At 32.7% G+C, this 22,373-nt stretch overlaps 1 protein-coding gene and 1 long non-coding RNA gene across 4 annotated transcripts in view; both read right to left on the reverse strand.

The window, feature by feature from the left end:
• LOC127843702 (uncharacterized) overlaps window positions 1-22,373 on the reverse strand; it is a 154,068-nt gene that overhangs the window by 126,378 nt on the left and 5,317 nt on the right. For all 3 annotated transcript variants that reach the window (XM_052373425.1, XM_052373424.1, XM_052373426.1), the window contains exon 2: window positions 3,683-5,208. In XM_052373425.1, the coding sequence (XP_052229385.1) occupies window positions 3,683-5,207 (1,525 nt within the window). In that variant the 5' untranslated portion in view covers window position 5,208. The remainder of the gene's footprint in view (window positions 1-3,682; window positions 5,209-22,373) is intronic.
• Window positions 717-3,022, reverse strand: LOC127843726 (uncharacterized). Its single transcript, XR_008032306.1, has 3 exons — window positions 2,704-3,022; window positions 2,361-2,528; window positions 717-1,856 (listed from the first exon to the last, which is right to left on the reverse strand). It is a non-coding gene; the product is annotated as an uncharacterized LOC127843726 (long non-coding RNA).

A 22,373-nucleotide genomic window follows, 5' to 3' on the forward strand; every position in this document is an offset into this window, starting at 1 on the left:
TCTCGCCATGCATTCTTTCGTCGTTGTTGAAGGCATTACTTTTCTGGCATGGCGTAAAACAAATAGCAGTAAAATTTCATGAACTAAAATATAAATATATTTTGGTGTTCATTTTAACCAATATTTACATAGTTTTACTAGCGCTTCGATCTGATACGTTCTTTAAATTAATGACAATTTTAAGGTAACATAGGTCCTGATTTAAGGTAGTACAACTGTAATGGGCAGTATTCCAAAACCCATTAAAAGTATTATTTTTATAAACTTCATACCATATGTGGTCTTCTTACAATATTTTTAGGGTGGCTTTCCATGCAAAACAAATATTCGTGATTTTTTCTGTATGATGACCCATAATTTTTTATTTTCTTCTAAATTAAATTACTTCTGGGGATAAATAAATTCAATAAACTCATATTTTTTAGCATTGTTTGTTAACAATGTTTGTATATTTAGTACATGATATGATTGTAGATGATAAAATAGTATAATACAAGACAAATGAGTGATGACAATAATGAAAACAATCTTATTGATTATGTAAGGTCCTTAAAAACTACAAGTTCAACCCGTGTATACAATTATCACCAATACCAAGTTTTCTTCTTTTTTATAAGTTGTATGTTATTTCTTTGGAATTTGGGTGTATATATTTTATCAGAGACATGTGAGCAGCTTAAATTAAAGTAAAACAACAACAACAACAATATGCCCGTGTATATTGAACAATGCACTAAAATCTAATAGGACTATAAAAATAAACAGAGGCATTTACTAATTCAGTTAGCACCTTCAATGTTCTTATTCTCTTTATACATAGTTTTAATACATTATGCAGTAATGCTAAATCTGCCAATGTGTGGATGGCGTTGGTGAGGTGGTGGGGGTGTATGCACGAGTAGGTATGAAAAGTGAAAAAACAAAACAAAGTTGTATACTAAGTATTTTTCTCTGTTAACAAAGATCTATAACATTGTAAGATTTAAATTATAATGACCCCTACCTAACAAGCTTGTATTCATTTAATAACAATGTACAAACACAAATATTAATGCAAAATTTCATAACGAAACTAAATAAGCGTATACTTATAAGTTCCTTTGACATGGACAGGGCTTTCTACACTATATCCTGCACTTAGTTACAAATACTTTAGCCCATTTGGTGAGCCTTGGCATGCATATAAAAGGCAATGTAGGGATTAAGTACAACCCTTCATTTTTCAGCTTATGAGATTGATCAGGTCACTGTTAATAAAAATAGAAACAAAACATCAAACAAAATGGATCCTACGATAACTCAAAAAGAAGTAAGGGTGCTTTGATGAAATGTGTTGCATTTATAACGGGCATTATGGAAATAATGCAGTACCATAAATAAATTCACAAATTGGAGCAACTTTTAAAGTGCTGCCACATCTGCCATAGCATCGGGACATTGTATGTTTCACCAAGCAATTGTAAAACTAAATTCACTTGCTTTAAGGACTGCTTTGGATATAATTGTCTGAATATTGATGGAGAATCGATAAAAACACAGTTATAGAAAATATCAATTGCACTTACATTTACCTAGATCGAAACAAAGATTGTTTAATCAAAACGACGACCATTTCGAACAACTAAGCACACATTTGAAAACTGTTCAAGCCAATGTATAATTCTTTCGACAGCCACTCATATTGACACTGGCAGCACAACTTATCCAATGAATGTCATTGTCCCATCAGTCAATGAAATGCCTGTAACTTGTAAAGCCTCTTTAGTTATTGGAACAGTTGGCGTGACGTATGCTGACTACCAGACTGGACTTCCACCGATGCATATGAGTAACCTGCAGGAGTTCCCTTCCTTCAACTGGAAATATAGTTGACATTACAATCAAGTAAAATATTGATATGCAATATCACATTTAGATTACAACTAAACATAACATATTGGACTTTTATTAAGTTAATAATCATACTGCTGATCTACCAGCCATAAAATGTGGTAACTGCTGATCTTCCGCCCATAAAATTTGTTTATAGAAGAACACAATCATGATGTTTTTTAGAAGATTATTGTTATTTTTTACATATTTATTTTGCTATAATTCTAGGATTGGGAACATTTCCAGCTAATTGGGCGAAGATACTTGTATTTTGAATTGGGAATGAGTAAGACATTCTGACCCTCAGGATTTGTATAAAAAGGCCTGCTAAACGATGCCTAACTTAAACTTGTGAGATTGGCGGTCAACATAGATAATTGGTTTTACACAAACTATATACATTTTACATGTATATAGTTTGATGTTTTCCATGTAATGATGATAACAATTTATTGTTACCGCTGATAACCCAAATAATAGATTCTTACGTTATTTTATTTGAGAAAGCAATCCTAGCTTATTCAGTTGCAACTTGCTCTTTCACCTCACCAGCTGGCTGTTCCATTATTTTTAAGTTGGTGTCCGATATTTTTTTAGGTTTAATGTGGACAACATATTGTTTACACGGGATGGTCCACCCAGGCTGCCCACCATTGCTAAATGCAGAAACAAATATAAGTATAGCAAAGATACAAGTAAGCAAGCTTGTCATAGACCATAATATAATCATAATAATGCCTGTAATTTACATCTTGGAACTAAATGTCTATATAAATGATTACCGTATGTATATTTTATATAAACTTTCTGGTCATATATCTGTGACCTTACCTGTTCCAAGTTTTGTGTTGACAACAAAGCATGGTATTCCACTTTTCCAGGTCCATTTTTCCTTTGTCTTAGACTGTGTGGGTTTAACCATACCAAGCATTGTTTACCAACTGGCATTTAATTTTACTACACTCTACGCACAGATACCCTCACAGTCCTTTCTGTAATTCGCCTTTTATGGACTTTAATGCCAGTGGAACATGTCCAAGTCCACATGCAGAATAATACATTAAACAATTCAGCATCACGTCGAATTCCACTTACCGCCGACCTATTTTCCACGATTCCGTCGATGAAGACGCTAGTGTGCTATCAATTTTTTGTTAAGACCCAGAATATGAATATTATAAAGACTTTTTTCTGTTTTGTTACTTCTTTTTTACTCGTTAAAAGTCTTTTTGGTTACGATTCACGATTTTTGTTTTTTATGTTGTTTCGAAAATATATTTCTTCCGGTTCATTTTTTAAACAATTTTAAAACAAAAATGTATTTTGACGTCGTAAAATATTAAACTGCGCATATCAGCGATACAATCTTTTATGGAATTATATAAAACATGTTTTTATTTAAGATTTATACTTTGTAAATAATAAACCGAACAAAACGGATATCTCACGACTTCAGTCACGGTATTTACCGACATTAGCCGATGTCAACCGATCTTACAAAACAACGCGGGAAATGATTACAGTTGTACTACCTTAATATGATACTTAAGTTAAATGAATATGTTTAGATAATTGGGGAAAGTATGTTCAAATAAGTCATTTCATTTGAATTATTGTGTGTATTGAATTATTTACAGAATTTTGGGACAACCTTCGTATGATGAAATCTGTGCTATTTTTATGGGACACAATGCGGGCACTTTCATGTAAATTTGCACTTTTTTGGCAATTATATGTTCCTAACGCATTTCACAATTTGAATTGTTCACAGCAGGGTAAATGTATGTATATTTAATGTATGCGTGATTACCTTTGCATTGCGATTGGTAATTCCTTTCATCCACCTTTGTCTTGGAATCTTGAATTTCTCTCTTTGCAACGTCAACAAGAGCAGAAAGTTCTTCTCTGCCGTCCAGTACGCTCGATTCAATGTTCTTTTTCCCTTTTATTGTGTGTGCTATCACTTCTCGCACACCTGCTTCAGTATTTGCATTGAGGACGTCACTTCCGTCCAGTACGATCGATTCAATGTCCTTTTTCCCTTTTATTGTGTTTGCTATCACTTCCCGCACACACGCCTCAGTATTTGCATTTAGAACGTCACTTCCGTCCAGTAAGGTCGATTCAATGTCATTTTTCCCTTTTATTGTGTGTGCTATCACTTCTCGCACACCTGCTTCAGTATTTGCATTGAGAACGTCACTTCCGTCCAGTACGGTCGATTCAATGTCCTCTTTCCCTTTTATTGTGTGTGCTATCACTTCCTGCACACACGCCTCAGTATTTGCATTTAAAACGTCACTTCCGTCCAGTACGGTCGATTCAATGTCCTCTTTCCCTTTTATTATGTGTGCTATCACTTCGCGGACACCTGCCTCAGTATTTGCATTAAGAACGTCACTTCCGTCCATGACGGTCGATTTCATGATTGAGGATGCTGATGTAGATGCTTTCACTCCTTGAATTGAGGATGCTGATGTAGTTGCTTTCGCTACTTGACTTGGGGATGATGATGTAATTGCTTCCACTCCTTGACTTGAGGTTGAATATTTAGTTTGTTTCGCACCTTGACTTGAAAAAGTTCCTTTCGCTCCTTGATTGGAGGATAGAGTTTTTGTTCCTATCGCTCCTTGACGTGAGAATAGAGTTGTTGTTTCTTTCGTTTCTCGTGCTGCTGATAGAGTTTTAGTTCCTTTCGCCTCTCGTGCTACTGATGAAGCTGTTGTTCCTTTCGCTCCTCGTGCTAGTGATAAAGTTGTAGTTCCTTTCGCTCCTCGTGTTGGTGATAAAATTGTAGTTCCTTTCGCTCCTCGTGCTGGTAATAAAGTTTTAGTTCCTTTCGCTCCTCGTGCTGCTGATAAAGCTGTAGTCCGTTGTGCTCCTCGTCCTGGTGACAAAGCTGTAGATCCTTTCGCAGTTTGTGCTGGTGATGAAGCTGTAGTTTCTTTCGCTCCTCGTGCTGGTGATAAAGTTGTAGTTCCTATTGCTCCTCGTGCTAGTGATAAAGTTGTAGTTCCTTTCGCTCCTCGTGATGATAATGCAGTTTTAGTTCCTTTTGCTCCTCGTGCTTCTGATGACGCTATTGTTTCTATCGCTCCTCGTGCTGGTGATAAAGTTGTAGTTCCTTTCGCTCCTCGTGCTTCTGATGAAGCTGTCGTTTCTTTCGCATCTCGATCTGATGATGCTTTATTTGATATTGCTCCTGGAAAAGTTGTAGTTGTTTTCGCTACACAACCTAAGGATGAAGCTGGGGTGGTTCGTTTCGCTCCTCGAGCGGAGGAAGAAGCTGTAGTTCCCCTCGCACCTCGAGCTGCTTTTGGTATGTTTTCCTCCATACTAAACAAATAAACACTATCATGGTAAAATTAATTCTTTCATGTTTTTGTTAATTGTTATTTGAAAACAAAACTTGAAACAACACAATCGTAACCATGGTTAAAAATTACAAAGAATACACATAAAATATTATGCGATACCTAAGGTATCTCGACATTTTGAATTCTAATTAATAAATGTATGTATGGTTTTAATGAAGCCATACACCAGTTGCTGAATAAATACACGTGGCTTATATGAAACACAACATGAAACACATTGATTGGAACATATATATTGTTCATGATAGTATCCACATGCATATCATTTGGACGAGATCGAGTGCGCTGTTACGAATGCATAATTCAAGTGTAATGTATCGCTTTTTATCGCTTATAATTTCACAAATCTATTTCTATACTTAATTAAAAGTTAGTACCGAAAGCATGAATTGTATAGTGATGGAGCAAAAAATTTTACTTCAAAAAGCTTCTGTTTTTGAATCCCAAGGAAAGAAAATTGTTTCGTCCTATTATAATGATTATACATTATTCTAAAAATTTCTTCGGCCAGTAACAAGAATTATGTTCTTTAATCTGAATTTTTTTGAAAATGTATCTTACAGTTTTGTTCGATAATTAGAGTTGAGGAATGAATATGCATGTAATACTCATTCGCCATTCATAACTACGATCACAATGAGCACATTTGAAATATTAATTATAAACTTGTTGTAGTTCTGTAAACTATTATAAACTTGTCTGTAGATGTTTGAGTGATTGCTGTGTGTTGTTTTATCAAAAGAACAATGACAATACTTCAGAGCCTTAATCCCTGGTGGAGGTGAAAGTACTACTACTATTTTGATAAGATTGTTTGTTACATGTAAAAGTGGAGGAATTGTTGATAATACAGACGTTTCGGTAAATAACTTGATTAATGCTTCACCGGTAAAGGTTATAAAATAGTCAATGAAAGGTTTTTTTCCAAAGAATCAGAACAGAAAAAATCCTATTGGTACAGAATACACATGACTACAAAGGATCACTACCTGGAACTGGCGACCTAAAAACTTCAAACTCGGAAACGTCGCCATTTATGGTCAACTATTGGACAACAGTGGAAAATACCCTTACCTACCGTAACTTCAAGTTATAACTCTTATTAAGATTTGCGTCGTGGTCACATCAGGCAATCAGGCGCTCAATGAAAAATTTGAGCGTAAGCAAAGATAACACAACCAATAATACATGCAAAAGTGCAGGTTTTTGTTTTTTTTTTTGGGGGGGGGTTAAAGTTTAATATGATCTTTTTACTAGACTCTTATGCAGAACAAAACCCTCAAACTTTGTGTATATGTCGGCGTTTCATGGATTTATAATTGTGGTAAATTTTACAGAAGTGTATTTATCAAACTGTTATTGCAGTATTAAACATGAGCATTAAAAAATAACACTTGGTGTTCCGTATGTCGCGTTATATTATAATAGCAAACCATACAAGTTCAAAGTGAACTTACGCAGCTTCACCTTTAAATACTGTTACACAATTTGTGACGTAAACCACGTGTTTATTGGAAACGTATTATCACTAGTATACTAGTATATAACAATAGTAAATATGCGATAAAGCGAATTCCTCCTTCGAAATGCCTTGATTGTTATTGTGAGTTTTAAAACAAAACTTTGGATTGTTTATGTATGATGCTGATGATGTTAACCCTTAACTACTTTTCGAGATATATTGCAATGATTGAGCTGTCGTTCGCCATTTCAGCCAAGTGCAAAACTATCGAAAATTTGGCTAAAACAATTATTATTTGCCAAGATGCTAATATCGAAGTTTGTAGTACACGTCCACCATTTCAATCCGTTTGGTTTTATTCTTGTTTCTTTACAATCGTTAGCACTTTAAAGTAGGCGTAAACCTGTCTAAAATAGAATATGAGAACTTACGTTAAGTTAATTGTAATTGAAATTAACATGATAGCTCGGCCAATCAATAATGGGCTCACTTGAAGCTGATGTTAATTAAACGCTTGAATAGGTAAAGCTATTGGGTAATTAGGCGGGGCAGACACAATTTTAAGTGGGAAAGAAATCGGCCCATTCATTTGCGTTCACTGTATACCTTGAATACACAGTTAGTATTGCCGTCTGTATCCCACATTTATTTCCGCTTAAAACAGTTGTTTTCCAAAGAGAAAAAAAGCGCGTGGAAATAAATGAATTAATTAACAGATGCTTTTTTCAAATTTCCGAAGCAAACTAACAAATGCGTTGTTCAATCAAATGAAAATGTGAAATACCGGCGCGGTTTAGTTAGCGGTTTAATTAAAGTTAAATTGCAGTTTTGTTTAAGTTACACATAGGAAGAGTAATTCATCTAGTTAACTTTACCAATGACACTAACCTGTATGTCTTTCACGTAGTCAAATTGTTTTCTCTAAGTTTAAAAAAATCATCGGGCTAGAAAAACCCTAGAAATCAAGAACGACACTAACACAGAGTATGTCAATAGTCATGGACAGTTATTATTACTTGGCTGTGCCTTTACAGTGCAAGAAAATTAAAATAAATTAATGTACTGTCGCATACGCATAAAGGTTCTTAATTTAAAATTTAAACATACTTGGTTGCAGTACATTGAAAAATGACTCATTAACGAAACATGCTATTTCTAATGGTTAAAGTTTAGAAATGAAGAAAATGTGTGATGTTGTGAAGAAGTTTTATGAATATAGCAATCGACAGAAAGGTCAATGAAATGTGATAATATGTAACATGCCATTTATCTATGTTTTTACAAAATATGTTCCGTGTGCTATGCCTGTAGTGATGTGTAATATTACCATTAATGTTGTGATTCCTTGTATTACATAAATGATGGTTTTACTTTGTCATGTACCATTATCATGATTTTATCCTATAAATAAATGATTTTATAGAACAAATACGACTCATAAAGAAAAGATAAGGTTTTCTCCACGGCTATCTTTAGATCAGCTTTCTTCCACACTTATTTTAAGAACATTACGAAGGGACTAGGTTTTTTTGGGCCTTTCACCCCTGATTGCGTCATTTAAGTCATGGGGTACGCAGTCGTTTAACGAGTTTACGAGTGTGTGTGTTTACGATTGATTATTATAATATTATGAATGTGAAAAACACAGTGTTTGGATATAAAACTGGAATGAAACTGGTGAGACTGCATTTTCGATTTAGTTAAAATGTCGAATGTACTCGAATAACGCGATGTTTTGTTGAACGATTGATGGATTAAATTTTAGAAAAGTGTCAGTGAATTGTTCTTTAACTTTTCAAAGGAAATCGATGTCGAATTAAAATGGTGATTTCTTTGATGGTTTATTCGTTCCTTTCTCAGTCGATCAAAGAAAGTCTATCCACAAAGATTTGCCTGCTTACATCCAGTGCTTAAAATGGAAAAGATAGATGGCGATGAAGAAATTTGTCTAGAATTTTAACTCGTCATGGAAGCAAATTAAACATTACGAAAATAAACATGGACGTGGTTATTATACAACTTCGGTGAGTAGAACGATACTTTTATGTAAGAAAGTATAAAGTGTGTAAAAAGAAGAGTTGTTTAAAAACTAAAATTAACAATATCGGCGGGAATAAATGCTGAATCATGCTTCACGTAGCCACGGTATGTGTCTACACAGTTTGTAAATTTCAAAATGGCGGGAGCCTTGTTTGGTTTTTGGTTTATTACCGTGGTGAAACAAGAATTGTAGTTTGAACACAACCGTCTGTGTTCTACTTGAGTGTGTTACATTTGGAACGCTGATTAAATTTGAATCGAGGCGTATAGCGATATTTTGTCTCGTTACTTTTCTTTTGCGTGGAATTCTTAAGGACTATTTCGATTTCAGTAAACAGGAAAGATCACAATAAATATTACTACGCAATGTAAGATTCAGTTAATTTAATATGTTTTTGCTTTTATTTTAAGGAATAAATTAAATAAAAAAATATTGTAGGATAAATAGAATACTATGTTAGTGTGATTGTGTACGTAAATTTATTCCACTCGTCTCAGAAAGGCTTACAAGGCTCGGCAAGCCTCGCCATGTAAACCTTTCTTCACTCGTGGGATAAATTAAAGTACACAATCACACTAACATAGTATTCTCTATTTACTATATTGACAACTGTATGTTGAATTATGATAAGTGATTGTGTGAGCTTTGTTTTAATTAAAAAACAATACATAATTGCAATTATTTACATTTTCTTTCTATGACCAATTATCGCATGTCGACAGATGCAAACTTTTTCGCTACAAGTAAATTTATGTTCAGTGTGAGCCCTGTATACTGGTCAACGCTTAAAATAAAATATTAATTGAAGTAGCAAATAATTTAACTACGGTTTCCGTTCTTAACCTGAAGTTAACAATATCATATTCACAATGTTTAAAAGACTTCAATTAAATAGTGGCACAATGAAAACAATTCCACTATTATTATGATATATAAATAACATACCTGCGGTCAATCTACTCTTGCATGAATACTTTACTATAGATACCCGGCCGGCACCCACTATTGAATGAAGAGCGCTCGATTGAATGCCGACTTATATTGAAACCGTGTAATAGGAGAACGCATGGCTTTTTAAACGTATATTTGATAAATGCATTCAAATGATACGACTGAATGGGTCTTTTTAACGTGCCGTTCACATCTGTGAAGTCTTTGTTCAAAACCAATCTAATACTTTTAGACAATTCTGTGGTTTTTGAAAATTAGTTTGACTTAACTGCAGTGTCACTTACTGAATCAGTTTTACGCAGGCGTTTTAACCATATCGTAGTCTTTATTTCAACTCCTTATTTAGTAACTGTAATGCGTTGGATGACATTACATTTTAATTCATCATGATTAAGTGTTTAAACTGAAAACGATGATATGAATTATATGCCAAAAGTTAATTTATTTCAATATGGAATTTTAACATCAACGCTTATTGAGGAACCAATATCTTATTGTTTCTTCTAAGGATAGGCTTATATAACTAAATAAAAAATCTACAACAGCAGCAACGTAAATGAACAATAAAAGAAGTACTCTAGTACCTCAAACGAGTATACACTACATTTCATGATATAGTCCATTATATTTGTTTCAACCATGGTGTGAAGTAACAACAATAGGATTATGTTTTCATTCAATGATAGAGAAGACTATATTTGTTTAAAACATTCTTTGAAGTAACACCATCTGTATTAGGTTGTCATTTACTGTTAAAATAGACTATATTTTTTTAAACAATTGTTTGAAATAATACCATCCGGAATAAATTGACTTTTAAATCATAGATAAGACTATATTTGTTTAAACCATTGTTTGAAGTAATAGCATCTGATTAGATGGTCATTCAATGATAGAGTATAGTATATTTGTTTAAACCATGGTTTGAAGCAATAGCGTCCAGATAAGGTTGTCATTCTATGATGGCGAAAACTATATTTATTGAAACTATATTTTTAGGAACAACGGTCGGATTGTGTTATCATTCATTAATACAGTAGACTATATAAAGTTTCTCCATGGTTTAAATTAAAAGCTTCCAGATAAGGTGGTCATTCAATTATAGAGTAGACTTTGTTTAACAATAATTTGATGTCATTACATCCTAATTTGGGGTTTTACCACTGTTGTAAGATATCCGTCATTGTTGCTTGCAATTTGTACGATGTGCAAGAGCATGGTATTCTGTAACGAATACTTATTTATGTGATATGCCAATGATTTAAAATTTAGAATCGGCTAAAATAATACTATTTTTATTCTGAAAGCATTTGAAGGTGTGCCTTTTTACAGGACATATAACTATTAAAAAATTCAACATTTTGAATTGTTGCTTGATCTAAACAACAGTTCTGATTATAATGTGTGACTGGGTAAAGTAAGTTCTGCTGTTGTAAAGTATCAAATGTCGAACTTTTACATTATTTTCTATAGTTATTTTAGTTGTCAATGTTAATCCATTAACGTTATACGTGGATATATGTGCGATTGTGTGCGTCGAAAGCTTTGAATACTTATGAAGCGAACCGTTGGCTATTTATCAAAACCGCACGCTTTTGTAACATAAATATCGGTTATTATATTAAAGGTGTATTTACCTTGTTATGGAGAAATATCGATACACATCAACACAATTAATTGAAATTCTAAGTTTTAAAATAAATCGGAAAGTACTCAAATCAATGATTTAACAATTTAATACAATACGTTAAAGATAATATTAACTGAACAGCGGCATGAATTCTACTTACCATAAACACGAATACACAAGTAAAAGGTAACTATGCATGTATATATAATATACAAAGTAGACGATAATCATATCATACTTCCGGCACATGCACGTATTGCAAACAACCAGGAGAATAAGAATAAACGTATAGTTTATTAATCTGCAGTATGCGTTGTGCACGTATTATATATCCCACAGGATTTATTTTCTATAGTACACTGAAAACAGTAATTTCCGTCTCTCTTGTGTTCAAATAAATATATAAATGTTATTTAAAAATCAATCAAATCAAATATAATTGATGTTGTTAAAACTGTGATCAAACATGAACAATATAACAACACTACCTGTTGTCATTTCTTAGTACATTTACACAATAGCAGGTAAATTAATAAAACGAACGATGGTTTAATATTTTATTAGTGATATATCTATTTCAAAGAATCAAAATATCTACAATAGGGTTTACATTTAATATGCTTACTTTTAGAAGTCGAGAAATTGAATTGAGTAATTGAGAAGTGAATGAAATTTGCTTATATTTGATATATGTTGTTAAAATGTGTTTCAAGTGAAATGCATTAAGTGATGGGGATTATTACTAAAATAAGGGTGCGTGAGTGCGTCCATGTATTAACTAAATTATTGTGTGTACTTTGCCATGTACCATGGTAATTATGTGTTATATTCGTATCTGTTGGTTATAATATGATATGTGATAAAATGAGCTTTGTTTTCATTAAATGAAATAAAACGATGAAATTATAAATATTATTTTAGAATACCAACCGACACACGAAAACAATTTTCTTAAAAAATGCTGTCCCAGTGTACACTTCTACACAAGGTATCGATAACCATACATAATTCATTGAAAATAGCTTTTTATACATAAATGTGTTTTGCTTAGGAAGTTAATATTCATAACCATACTACACAGATTATAGATCATAGTGTGTAAGCCTGCATATGATAAGAATGCTTACATAAATAGAATCCGATTAAACACAAGTTTCATATAATAACAATTAATAAATAAGGTAACATACCCGCGCATGATCTACCCCTTTCTGAATACATATCGATACAAACCGGGCTGTCAACAACAATTGAATGCAATCCGCAACCGGGCGATAGTCGAGTTATACAGGTAATGTAAAAGGATAGCGCAAGGCTTATGTTCTTAATATTTGAAATGTGCTTTTACATAATACAAATAATTGAGTCGGTTGAAACTGTCCGTACAAATTTGCAAAGCAATTGTTCTTAACAAAGCCAATTCGTTGGAGCCGTTCTATGGTATGCGGTAAATATAAAAGTTTAACTAAAGAGTAAATAGCTGTTGCCGTACTAAGTAGGCCTTTTACCATATCGCACCTTTCATAACAAAGTTGTATGGAGTGTGATGACTTGATAGTATTTGATATCATGCTATTCATGTTCCTATAGTTCAAAGTATGTTTCTTTAAGTAAAAACGATAAAGTTAATTATATGCGACAAAATAAAGTATTTCAATATTACTTGTACACCTCAAGACTTAGAGTGGAACCACTATTGAATTGTAACTATCCATATACGAAATACCAATATACAGCTACAACAACTGCATGTTCATGACACAATTACATAATAAATACAGTTCTCCAAACATGAATTAGATATATATTGACAATATTGGTTCGAATGCTACCAGAAAAAGCATACGGCTCTGTTAAAATAAACTATTATTTGCAAGTTGTAAATGTTTTTTAAATGTATTTGAGCAGGAAAAGTAGTTCTTAAATTTAGAAAGTCTCTGGGTAGTTAGTTGTCGTTGAACTTGTCATTTTTGTGTGGTGATCATTAACTATGATCTATTTTATTCTTGGTTGGGTGAAAACACATGTTTACGAATATTTGTACAATATTATATACAGTATTTGGTGTTTCATTAATATGATTTATGTATTTAACCATTAAAGTCAAGCTATCATTCCAACTGTAATTGATTTTGTGACATAAGACAATTGTTTTATTCTCTCGCGAAATAATCGATTACTAAGAAGCTACGCTTTAATTACCTCTTCCTTTTAATTTGGTCGCTTTCGCGGGCTTTGGTTTAAATATAATCATAATTGATTTATAAGCCCACAGGGAATTTAAAATGATTGGACTAATTTGATTTAATTGTAGTGTTATAATAAGTGCCGGCACTCTCGCGTGGGAACGAAGATTGTGACCGATTCATAGACAGGCGTCTAGAAAGCTGGAATAAATTATCGAGAAAATTCGTTTCACACACCAAAACATACTCAATACCATTCTTATTCGAATAGCATAATTTCTAGTTAGATATACGGAATAATGAGTACTGAAAATTTTGCAACGACTTCTTTCCACATCATATCATAAACCAACGCTATGAATTGAATATAAACATTTTATCATGATAATTATAAAAAATGGAACAGAGCTATTCTATATATTTTGCTAATACAATACAAAACAGTTTTATTTAAACTTCCTCAGTGTACTGGAAAACTGAAAACTTAATATCTGACTAAACATCCTATATGTATCGTGACCAAAACAAAAGGAATGAAAACGAGGTAACTGCTGACAAACCACCTAGTTCAACAGTGAGGCTATCATAACCACTAGCAGTTAAAGGTTACTACTATTCCCCGACATATTTCACGTTATCTAGAACAGTGATCCACAAGTGTATCTTGTCACTCGAACCTAGCAGTTCAAAACGTACCATTGGTCAACATGGTTTACATTCAATTTAAATTGATAAATCGTTGTACATTTATGACTTTCCACAGGCGAGACATAATTCTATGCATGTTAGCTTTGATAGCAGAGTTCAAGAATACCAGTACAGAATACCAGTGCACCATGACCAATTTCACCACAGAGGTAAGAAGTTGAACGACTGATTCTGGAAGGTTTAACTTGCACTATTCGTTTCATAATGTAAATTTAGTACACAATGGATCTGTATTTGACATTTTATCCGAACTCAGCACATATCCGATCACTGCACACGAATACATATACATTAAGAACTGTCAAAACAATATTGGGCCACAGAGGCAACATTGTTTAATTTACAATTTGGGAGAGCAAATGCTAAATAATAATAGTAATCAAAAAGCTAATTGATACAGCTTATTTCAATTCACTCATGTATTTTGGATATGATTCTTTATTAAGCAAAAAATTCGCGTTGACGCGTATGTGAGGGTTTAACAATCAACGTTGTATTTTCTTTCTATGATCAAGTATGACTTTCAAAGTAGCGATGTGATTAGCCTAGTTTTTGCCATTTCGAAATTCATTAATAACACACACTTCATTTGTATAAAACAACTATTGCTATATGACCTTTTCTTTTTACTATACTCTCGACCTTGACGATATTCATAACTGTAATAAGCCGACTCGTATAAATAAACATATGTTACAAATAACTAGTAGAATGATCATCTTCAAAAAATAGTGAAGTTATGGAACATACAATACCCTTTTGAGCTATAATAGTGTTTAAACGACCTTAAACTGATTTTTACCTTTATCTTTAAAGCAGCTTGCTTTGTGTGTAAAACGCATACTCGAACATAGGTTATATGTTTAAGTTATTTGAAAATCTGTATTTGTATATTTAAATTGTTAGAGGCGGCCTTCCAAAATTTTGACATATACGTTCTGTATTTTGACATTAGACATCTAAGTATGACATTGACCTCGAAGTCATGTCTTGCATATGACAAAAATATAGGTGAACTGTTGTTTTTTAACTCTGTAAGGCATCGATGTAAGTTACAGGCTGAGAAAGTTTCAGGATGGAAAGACATGCAGACAAACGTATGGGTCAAATTATGAGAAAAAGTAATATTATATATCTTCAACATTTACTCCGAATAGAGTTATACTTTTGATTCTTGTAATGGAAAATTCCCATCGAATCAGTTTTTATGAATGGCAGTGTAAATGATAATGCAAAACCAGATTTTAAATTAAATCAAACCTGAATCAAAATACATATGCTAGCAAATACAGATTGCTCTAAACCAAGCTAAGCATTTATGTTTCATCTGTTAGTCAGATCAGACATGTACCTTGGATTGAGAATATGCTACGCACTGTTAAGTATCCCACACAATTGTTAACGCGATGAAATGATAGAAGTTAACACTCATTAAGGGAAGTTATTTTACTTGATTTCTTAAGAGACACATACAGCCACAGGAAATTTATATATCTTGAAAAGGACTTGTCATATTCTTAAAAAAGAAAGGTTGTAACGTTATGTTTGTCAAATTTCATAAGATATAGATCAGAACGTCTTTATATAATTTTACAAATTTACATACAATTTACAATCTGATATGTATGTTACAATAAATACGAAACATATTTAACTTATAACATAGCTTAGAAATAAGGACAAGGTTTAAAGTATGCACTTATTTTGTAACTTTTCTGTAAGACGTTGATCAAGTTAAGAGTGTGTATTGCATACACTATGTCCTTGATTGTGCACATTCAGTGCTTTTTATCCGGAACTTGGACATGAAAAAGTGTACGCTTCAAACAGGGTAATAAAGAGTAATGCCTATTTGTAAAGAATAAGTATTATGGTTTGCGCAAACAATATAGTGAGCTAAGGCAAAGTATATCACTTATCACTTCTACTATTGGTTTCATAAAAATCAAAACTCGGTGTTTAATTGGTTAAATACTTAATGTTACAATTATGAGGTATACGTTTTTGTAAATAAATGTGGCATTGTCGTGTAAAAAGCACGCATTCGTGTAACGATTTTGTGAAATATAGTCATGATCTGCCAAATGATCACATTTTCAGACTCAAATTAATTACACATCGTTAATTCGATTAAATACTTCACATTGTTTCTGAGGAGGAAGACGCAGTTTGTAGTACCGATTGGGTAGAAAGAATGCTGGGATACCAAATTGACCGAAACAGAAAAATAGTAAAAAATCGTGCACGCTCTATAAACAGCTTAAAACCGCTTAAACTTATTTATCGAAATACTCATGCTTGTTGAGACCCTTTCGAGTATCGCTTCCTTGTTTAACGGCTGATGAAGATCCGCGAAGTTATTTTAATTGTGTTACGCCGACTATTAAATCATACCCTTAATTTATTCAACTACTAAGTATGTTTACGATTTTATGTGCGTTTTAAAGTCAATAGGTTCGGCATTAAGCTCACCTCAAATTATTATATATCAACAACACGTACTCAATATATTTTTTAAGGAGATTATGCGATTTGTATATGTGTAAAATTGTAGTATATTGATAAAAATATGTTACAATAACACAACATAGGCAAGTACAATTATACAGCAAAGACAAATTAGCGCCCCGAGCCGATTGTGACGAAGATAGTTCGTACATATTTTCTTACATTAACCGATGCATACGTCTTTTTATAAGGATAATAGTTAGTGTTCGAGTGTCGTATGAATATATATCGTCGCAGGAAATTAAAATGATCCGTAAAACTAAATTTAGATTCACATAATTCATGTATGATGTACAGACATTTTCGATTTCAGAATTAAATATCTGGCTTATTTCGCTTATTTTGACACATGCTCTTCTTAACTTTTATATTAATTCATATTGAAATATATGTATAATATGATTTTTATACATTTTATATAAATTCAAAAATATCTGACAAATTCTTATGATCTCCCTTTAATATATATATCATATATTCAAACGCAACGACATCTCCAGGTTTAACCTATCGTCTTCAAGTTCAATAATTTATATAGACGACAGTTTTGCAAATATTTTACAGTTCGTTCTCATTGAGGCGCAATGAAACTTTGTCTGAAATTAGCACACGAATATATCTTAATTCCTGCCTGCATTTAAGTTAACAACATGTAGTCATGTAACTGTGTCTGACTTTTCATTTGGGCTGCATTATTGACATTTTAAATGAGCAATCGCTTGTTATATTGGGAAACACCATTTCTATTGAGAACATAAAGCCTTTAAAAGGAATCCGTAGTAATCCGAATGGCGTATTGTAAGTATGTTTTACAACATAAGTTTCGATGTAACAATGAACCGCTAATATTTTTTTTTAAATAAGACATATTTTCAATTGCATTCTCTTATTTTACCTTCAATCACGATTACAGACTTTGAACTGTTTTCATCGGTTCTTGTGTGTACATGTTGGCTTGTAACCTATGAAAAGTCTTTTTTCAGTGCAATATTATGTGTTTCTATTATTTTGATATAAACATACACGCTTGATTTATCAGTCAACATTCCATCAAACAATGTCTGGTACTTCTGCTAAGGTATTTAACAATGAACTCATTTGGGGAAAGGTTATAATTATAAAATCGTTCGTATAAGGGACATAAGGGATTATTAATGGATGCTGAATAAGATTTATGTCTAGACATAGTGTACAGGTGGGATTTCAAACACATCACTATATACATGTTTTTGTTACACGAATTTCAGACCCGCAGGCCTGTTTCGTGTGCACTGCATGCTGTCTACGCATAATGATCACAATTTGAATTTTAATTTGATATGAATGTCACTCTAATACTGAATTAGAGAGCAGGTTAATCAATGCGATATACCATCATAGTTATTATATAATGTTAAACTATTTGAAGCAACACATATTTGTCTTATCTTTACGTTTGATATTGAATTATGTTAATGTGATGTTCAATATTATGATGACTTAATTACCTTATTTGACATCTGATCTTGAATTATGACCTTGATCTTAGACCTAGTAAGTTGGGTTTTGATTATGGCAACCTGTCTGATCACTCACATAAAAATTACAAACGAGTAATCTAGTTGTTAACCCTAGTTGCAACGTGTCGAATAAGGCCGATATATCATTTAGATTTTGGCCTTACGTGAACCCGCATTGAAACTGGGTCGATATATAATTAGAACAAATATTATTACCAAATTTAATGAAGAGTGTGAAGTAGATGTAGTATAGTGATTGACACCATGTGACCGAGTTTTAAAGTAAGCACATTGTTTTGACCGAGTTTCACGAAGATATGTGGATCAATGGTGCCTCTTGATGTTCATATGATATGTATTTAATTTGACCATGCGCTTGACCACGCACAACCAAGTTTCAAACTCGATCGAGATATCACTTGTACAAATATTCCAACCAAGTTGAAAGACAATTTAAAAATACAGTTGAACTCAATAGTGTTGAAAGCTGTTTCTTTAAGTGTACTTAGTGACACGTGTTTTACCCCATGAACCCAGTTTTAAAGGGATCTTTTCACGGTTTGGCAAATTGACAAAATAGAAAAAAGTTGTTTCAGATTCACAAATTTTCGTTTTAGTTATGATATTTGTGAGAAAACACTATTACTGAACATTTACCATAGTCCAATATAGCCATTATATGTATCTTTTGACGATTTGAAAACCTAAAAATTATAAAGCGTTGCAACGCGAAACGATTGAATAATTTGGAGAGTTCTGTTGTTGTCGTTTAAATTTACGAAACTACAGAGATTGCTTATATAAGGTATAAAATACTTACACAGTGCATACTCGGCGGAATAGTCGAGAGGGTTAATACGTTTTTACTTCAGACTAATTCCAGGACTCCGGGGGTCACTGGTTCGAGCCCTGGTACCGGCTACTTTTTTTTCCTTTATTTAATTTTATTCTTGATTTTTTACTGCAGCTTTTAAGATCCAATGTTTACATTTATCAATATAAAGCATTTAATGACAAACTTCAAAATATGCCAAAATCTGTGAAAAGGCCCCTTTAAGCTGCTTTACAGCGAACAGTAAATGAATCTTTCCGACGACACACTTGCAAAATCGTTACAGAACTAGTTCATATAAGACACATATATTATCATTGAAGCAAAATTTAATATATATTATAGCGTGTTCGGTTTCCGTAACACATACATCTAAACTAAGTGATATACGAATTAAGAACCCGAAAAAGAACATTTTAACAAAACATATCAGTGCAAATATATATTATGAAAAGGAAATTTGTACTGTACTTATAGAGCACGCTAGACAGGAAACGAAATTACCACCTTTAACTTTACATTGTGCAATAGTGATCGTCCACACTCATTAGTGTCTTCAAGGTGAATGTTTACAATCAATCCAGTTACCAAGGTGGAAAAGCGAGCCGTACATTATTGGTATGGTATACTTTCTTCGTGGATAACCTTGTGTACAGCGTTTGCCTCATATCAAATTACGAACTTCGATAAGTGTTAACTTTAAGACATTGTTAAACAATAGTGTTTAGAAATTGTGAAAGAAAATGGAGTTTACGCATGTCGCTGTTATTGTTAGAACAAGTGTTTGCGTATGCAATGCAAACCGTTTTTGGGGTGTTGTGGGGTTAATATTACCTTTATGGTAATTTTCGTTCAGAGCCAGCTTATTTTATTCGAAGCCACATTTTTTTAGAAAAAAATGAAGCATTGACGTATTAAAAAAATGCTTCGGATTTACTTTTTTCATTTATACATGTGAATTTTAATAGGCAGACAATACATCATTCTGACCATTATTTCGATCTTTTAAATCTTGTTTTAAAGGACGGACGTGGAGTCAGACGGACCGATTGTTTAACTTGAAGTGCTCTATTGTGAAACACCCGTTACTATTCGTGTAAAATACGACATTTGGTTATTTATTAAACACAACTTATTAAGGTCATACGAATAGTTTATGTTCGGAACTATTTGCCAACTGTCTATATTTGCTTTTTAACAAAAGGTGCATATACGAATGTTCTTAAATCTTTAGATTATTAATTACAATTCATGTAAGGTAAACATAAATAGTATTGTCAGTATACACATATTCTTAAAACGCCATTGCACATAACAGTAGTTGTTTGTACCGTGGGAGAAGCGGACATTGGCTAATTAGTTCAGATATGAATAGGGTCTTTTGAATATATATATATCGCATACATATTGTTCACCGAGCTAGAATTGGCTCATCCTAGGTTTATGTCATGCTTACCAGTAATTGGTAATCGTGCGTTATTGTATGTTTGCATGTTTGGAACGAATGATTTGCAACGTCTGACAAAGATGTTAAAACATTCTACTATGTTTATAATTGGAATCAAAACAAAATATCTTCGAAACAGATATGGATATTTGAAACTCTATTTGCAACGAACAGCGCTATGTGTGGAAACATTTTAAACAAACATGCAAATGAAACAAAAAAAGTCACAATAACGCAACATTTCTGTGTGATGTTTAAAAGAATGTGTCCACATTGAGCACCACACAAGCGTTAATATTGGTGTTGGGTAGCGACTACGATAAAGGCACGGTTGATTTATGCAATTAATTATTGAAGGCATTGAACCTTAAATGTACCAGTATTGTGCATTGCAAAATATCAAACTTGCTGTAAAGTATGTCATTAAGTATACGTAATTAAAATAGTGTGCACAACTATTTCATGTAGTTTGTTCTGCATTGTCTTATTCAATTAGAAATAGAAAGCATGCTGACATATTTTGATAAAAAATAAAATATAAACTAATACATTTGTTTTTAAAAACCCGATTTTTCTATACACAATTTCCAGCACCAAAAACTCTTACTGGAATGGTCAGACGTATACAAGTATGCCTTGATTCATTGAATGTTAACATGTTCAAATATATGTGTTTGTTTTCAAAATCATGTTCAAGGTTTTTTTAATATTTAATTTAGTTAGGGATAATTTATGTATGCGCGCATAACCTGGTCAAGATGTGTGCACACACAAGAATTTCCATAATTAAAACGCAGTATCATACGAGGTAGTACTGTATTTACAAATGCCCTATCCGAACTTGTTTGTTTTTTAGTATAAAACACGGTATCATTCATACACCCCATGAGCGATGTTCTCTTGTGATCTACATATTAACAATTCATCTATTCTAGTTTAAATACAGCAAAACTGTCCTGAAATTTTAGTTATACATTTATGAACTAAATATCACACTGTGAATTATATAGACGTGCTAAATAATGAATGCGTAACCAAAATATGACAATAAAAATATCTATTAAATGCAAAATACTTCTTTATTATGTGTTTAACCTTTTACCTCTTACATACGTATTTATACGCATATGTAGTCCCTTTGAAAGTTAAATTTAATTGAAAACCTTTCTAACTAGATTCACGTTTTAAAGTCTTCATTATCAAGCCTTAGATAATGATGAGCAGCAAACAGCCTTAAACCTTAACAAACTGTGAGTTACTTACATACTGTTCTGGTTTTATGTTGCTTGCACATAGCCATTTCACATTTTCATCTGAGTGGAAAAGGGTTAAATGAACACTCATGTAAATTTCGCAATAACAAGTAAAAACAAGATTTGTTTGTGAAACACTATGTCCTCCCATATATTTGACCTTTGACCTTCACGGATGACCTTGACCTTGACCTTTCACCACTCACAATGTGGAGCTCTATGAGATGCACATGCATGGCAAATATCAAGTTGTTATCGTCAATATTGCAAAACAGCTACCATGTCCCTCATCGGTAAAAAGTGTAGTTCATTTCAGTAAACGTGTTTTGACACAAATATGATAAAATATGTTAATATGAATATGTTAAACATAGTAATCTAGCCATGCTGTATCCAAATGATGTAGTAGACTAATGATGTGCTGCTTAAAAGCCGACACCTGCATTGTAGAGATGCCAGTGAATCACTTGTATAATACAATTCAAGGTGTTTAATTACAAGCGTAAGCAATTTAAACAGTGAGCGAAAACCGGACTACACCAGAATAAGCTGACTTACTTAACTTCATTGTTATTCAAGTTCACAAAATAGCTGACTCAATCAATAT

The sequence above is a fragment of the Dreissena polymorpha genome, chromosome 9 (assembly GCF_020536995.1).
Source record: "Dreissena polymorpha isolate Duluth1 chromosome 9, UMN_Dpol_1.0, whole genome shotgun sequence".
NCBI lineage: Eukaryota > Metazoa > Mollusca > Bivalvia > Myida > Dreissenidae > Dreissena > Dreissena polymorpha.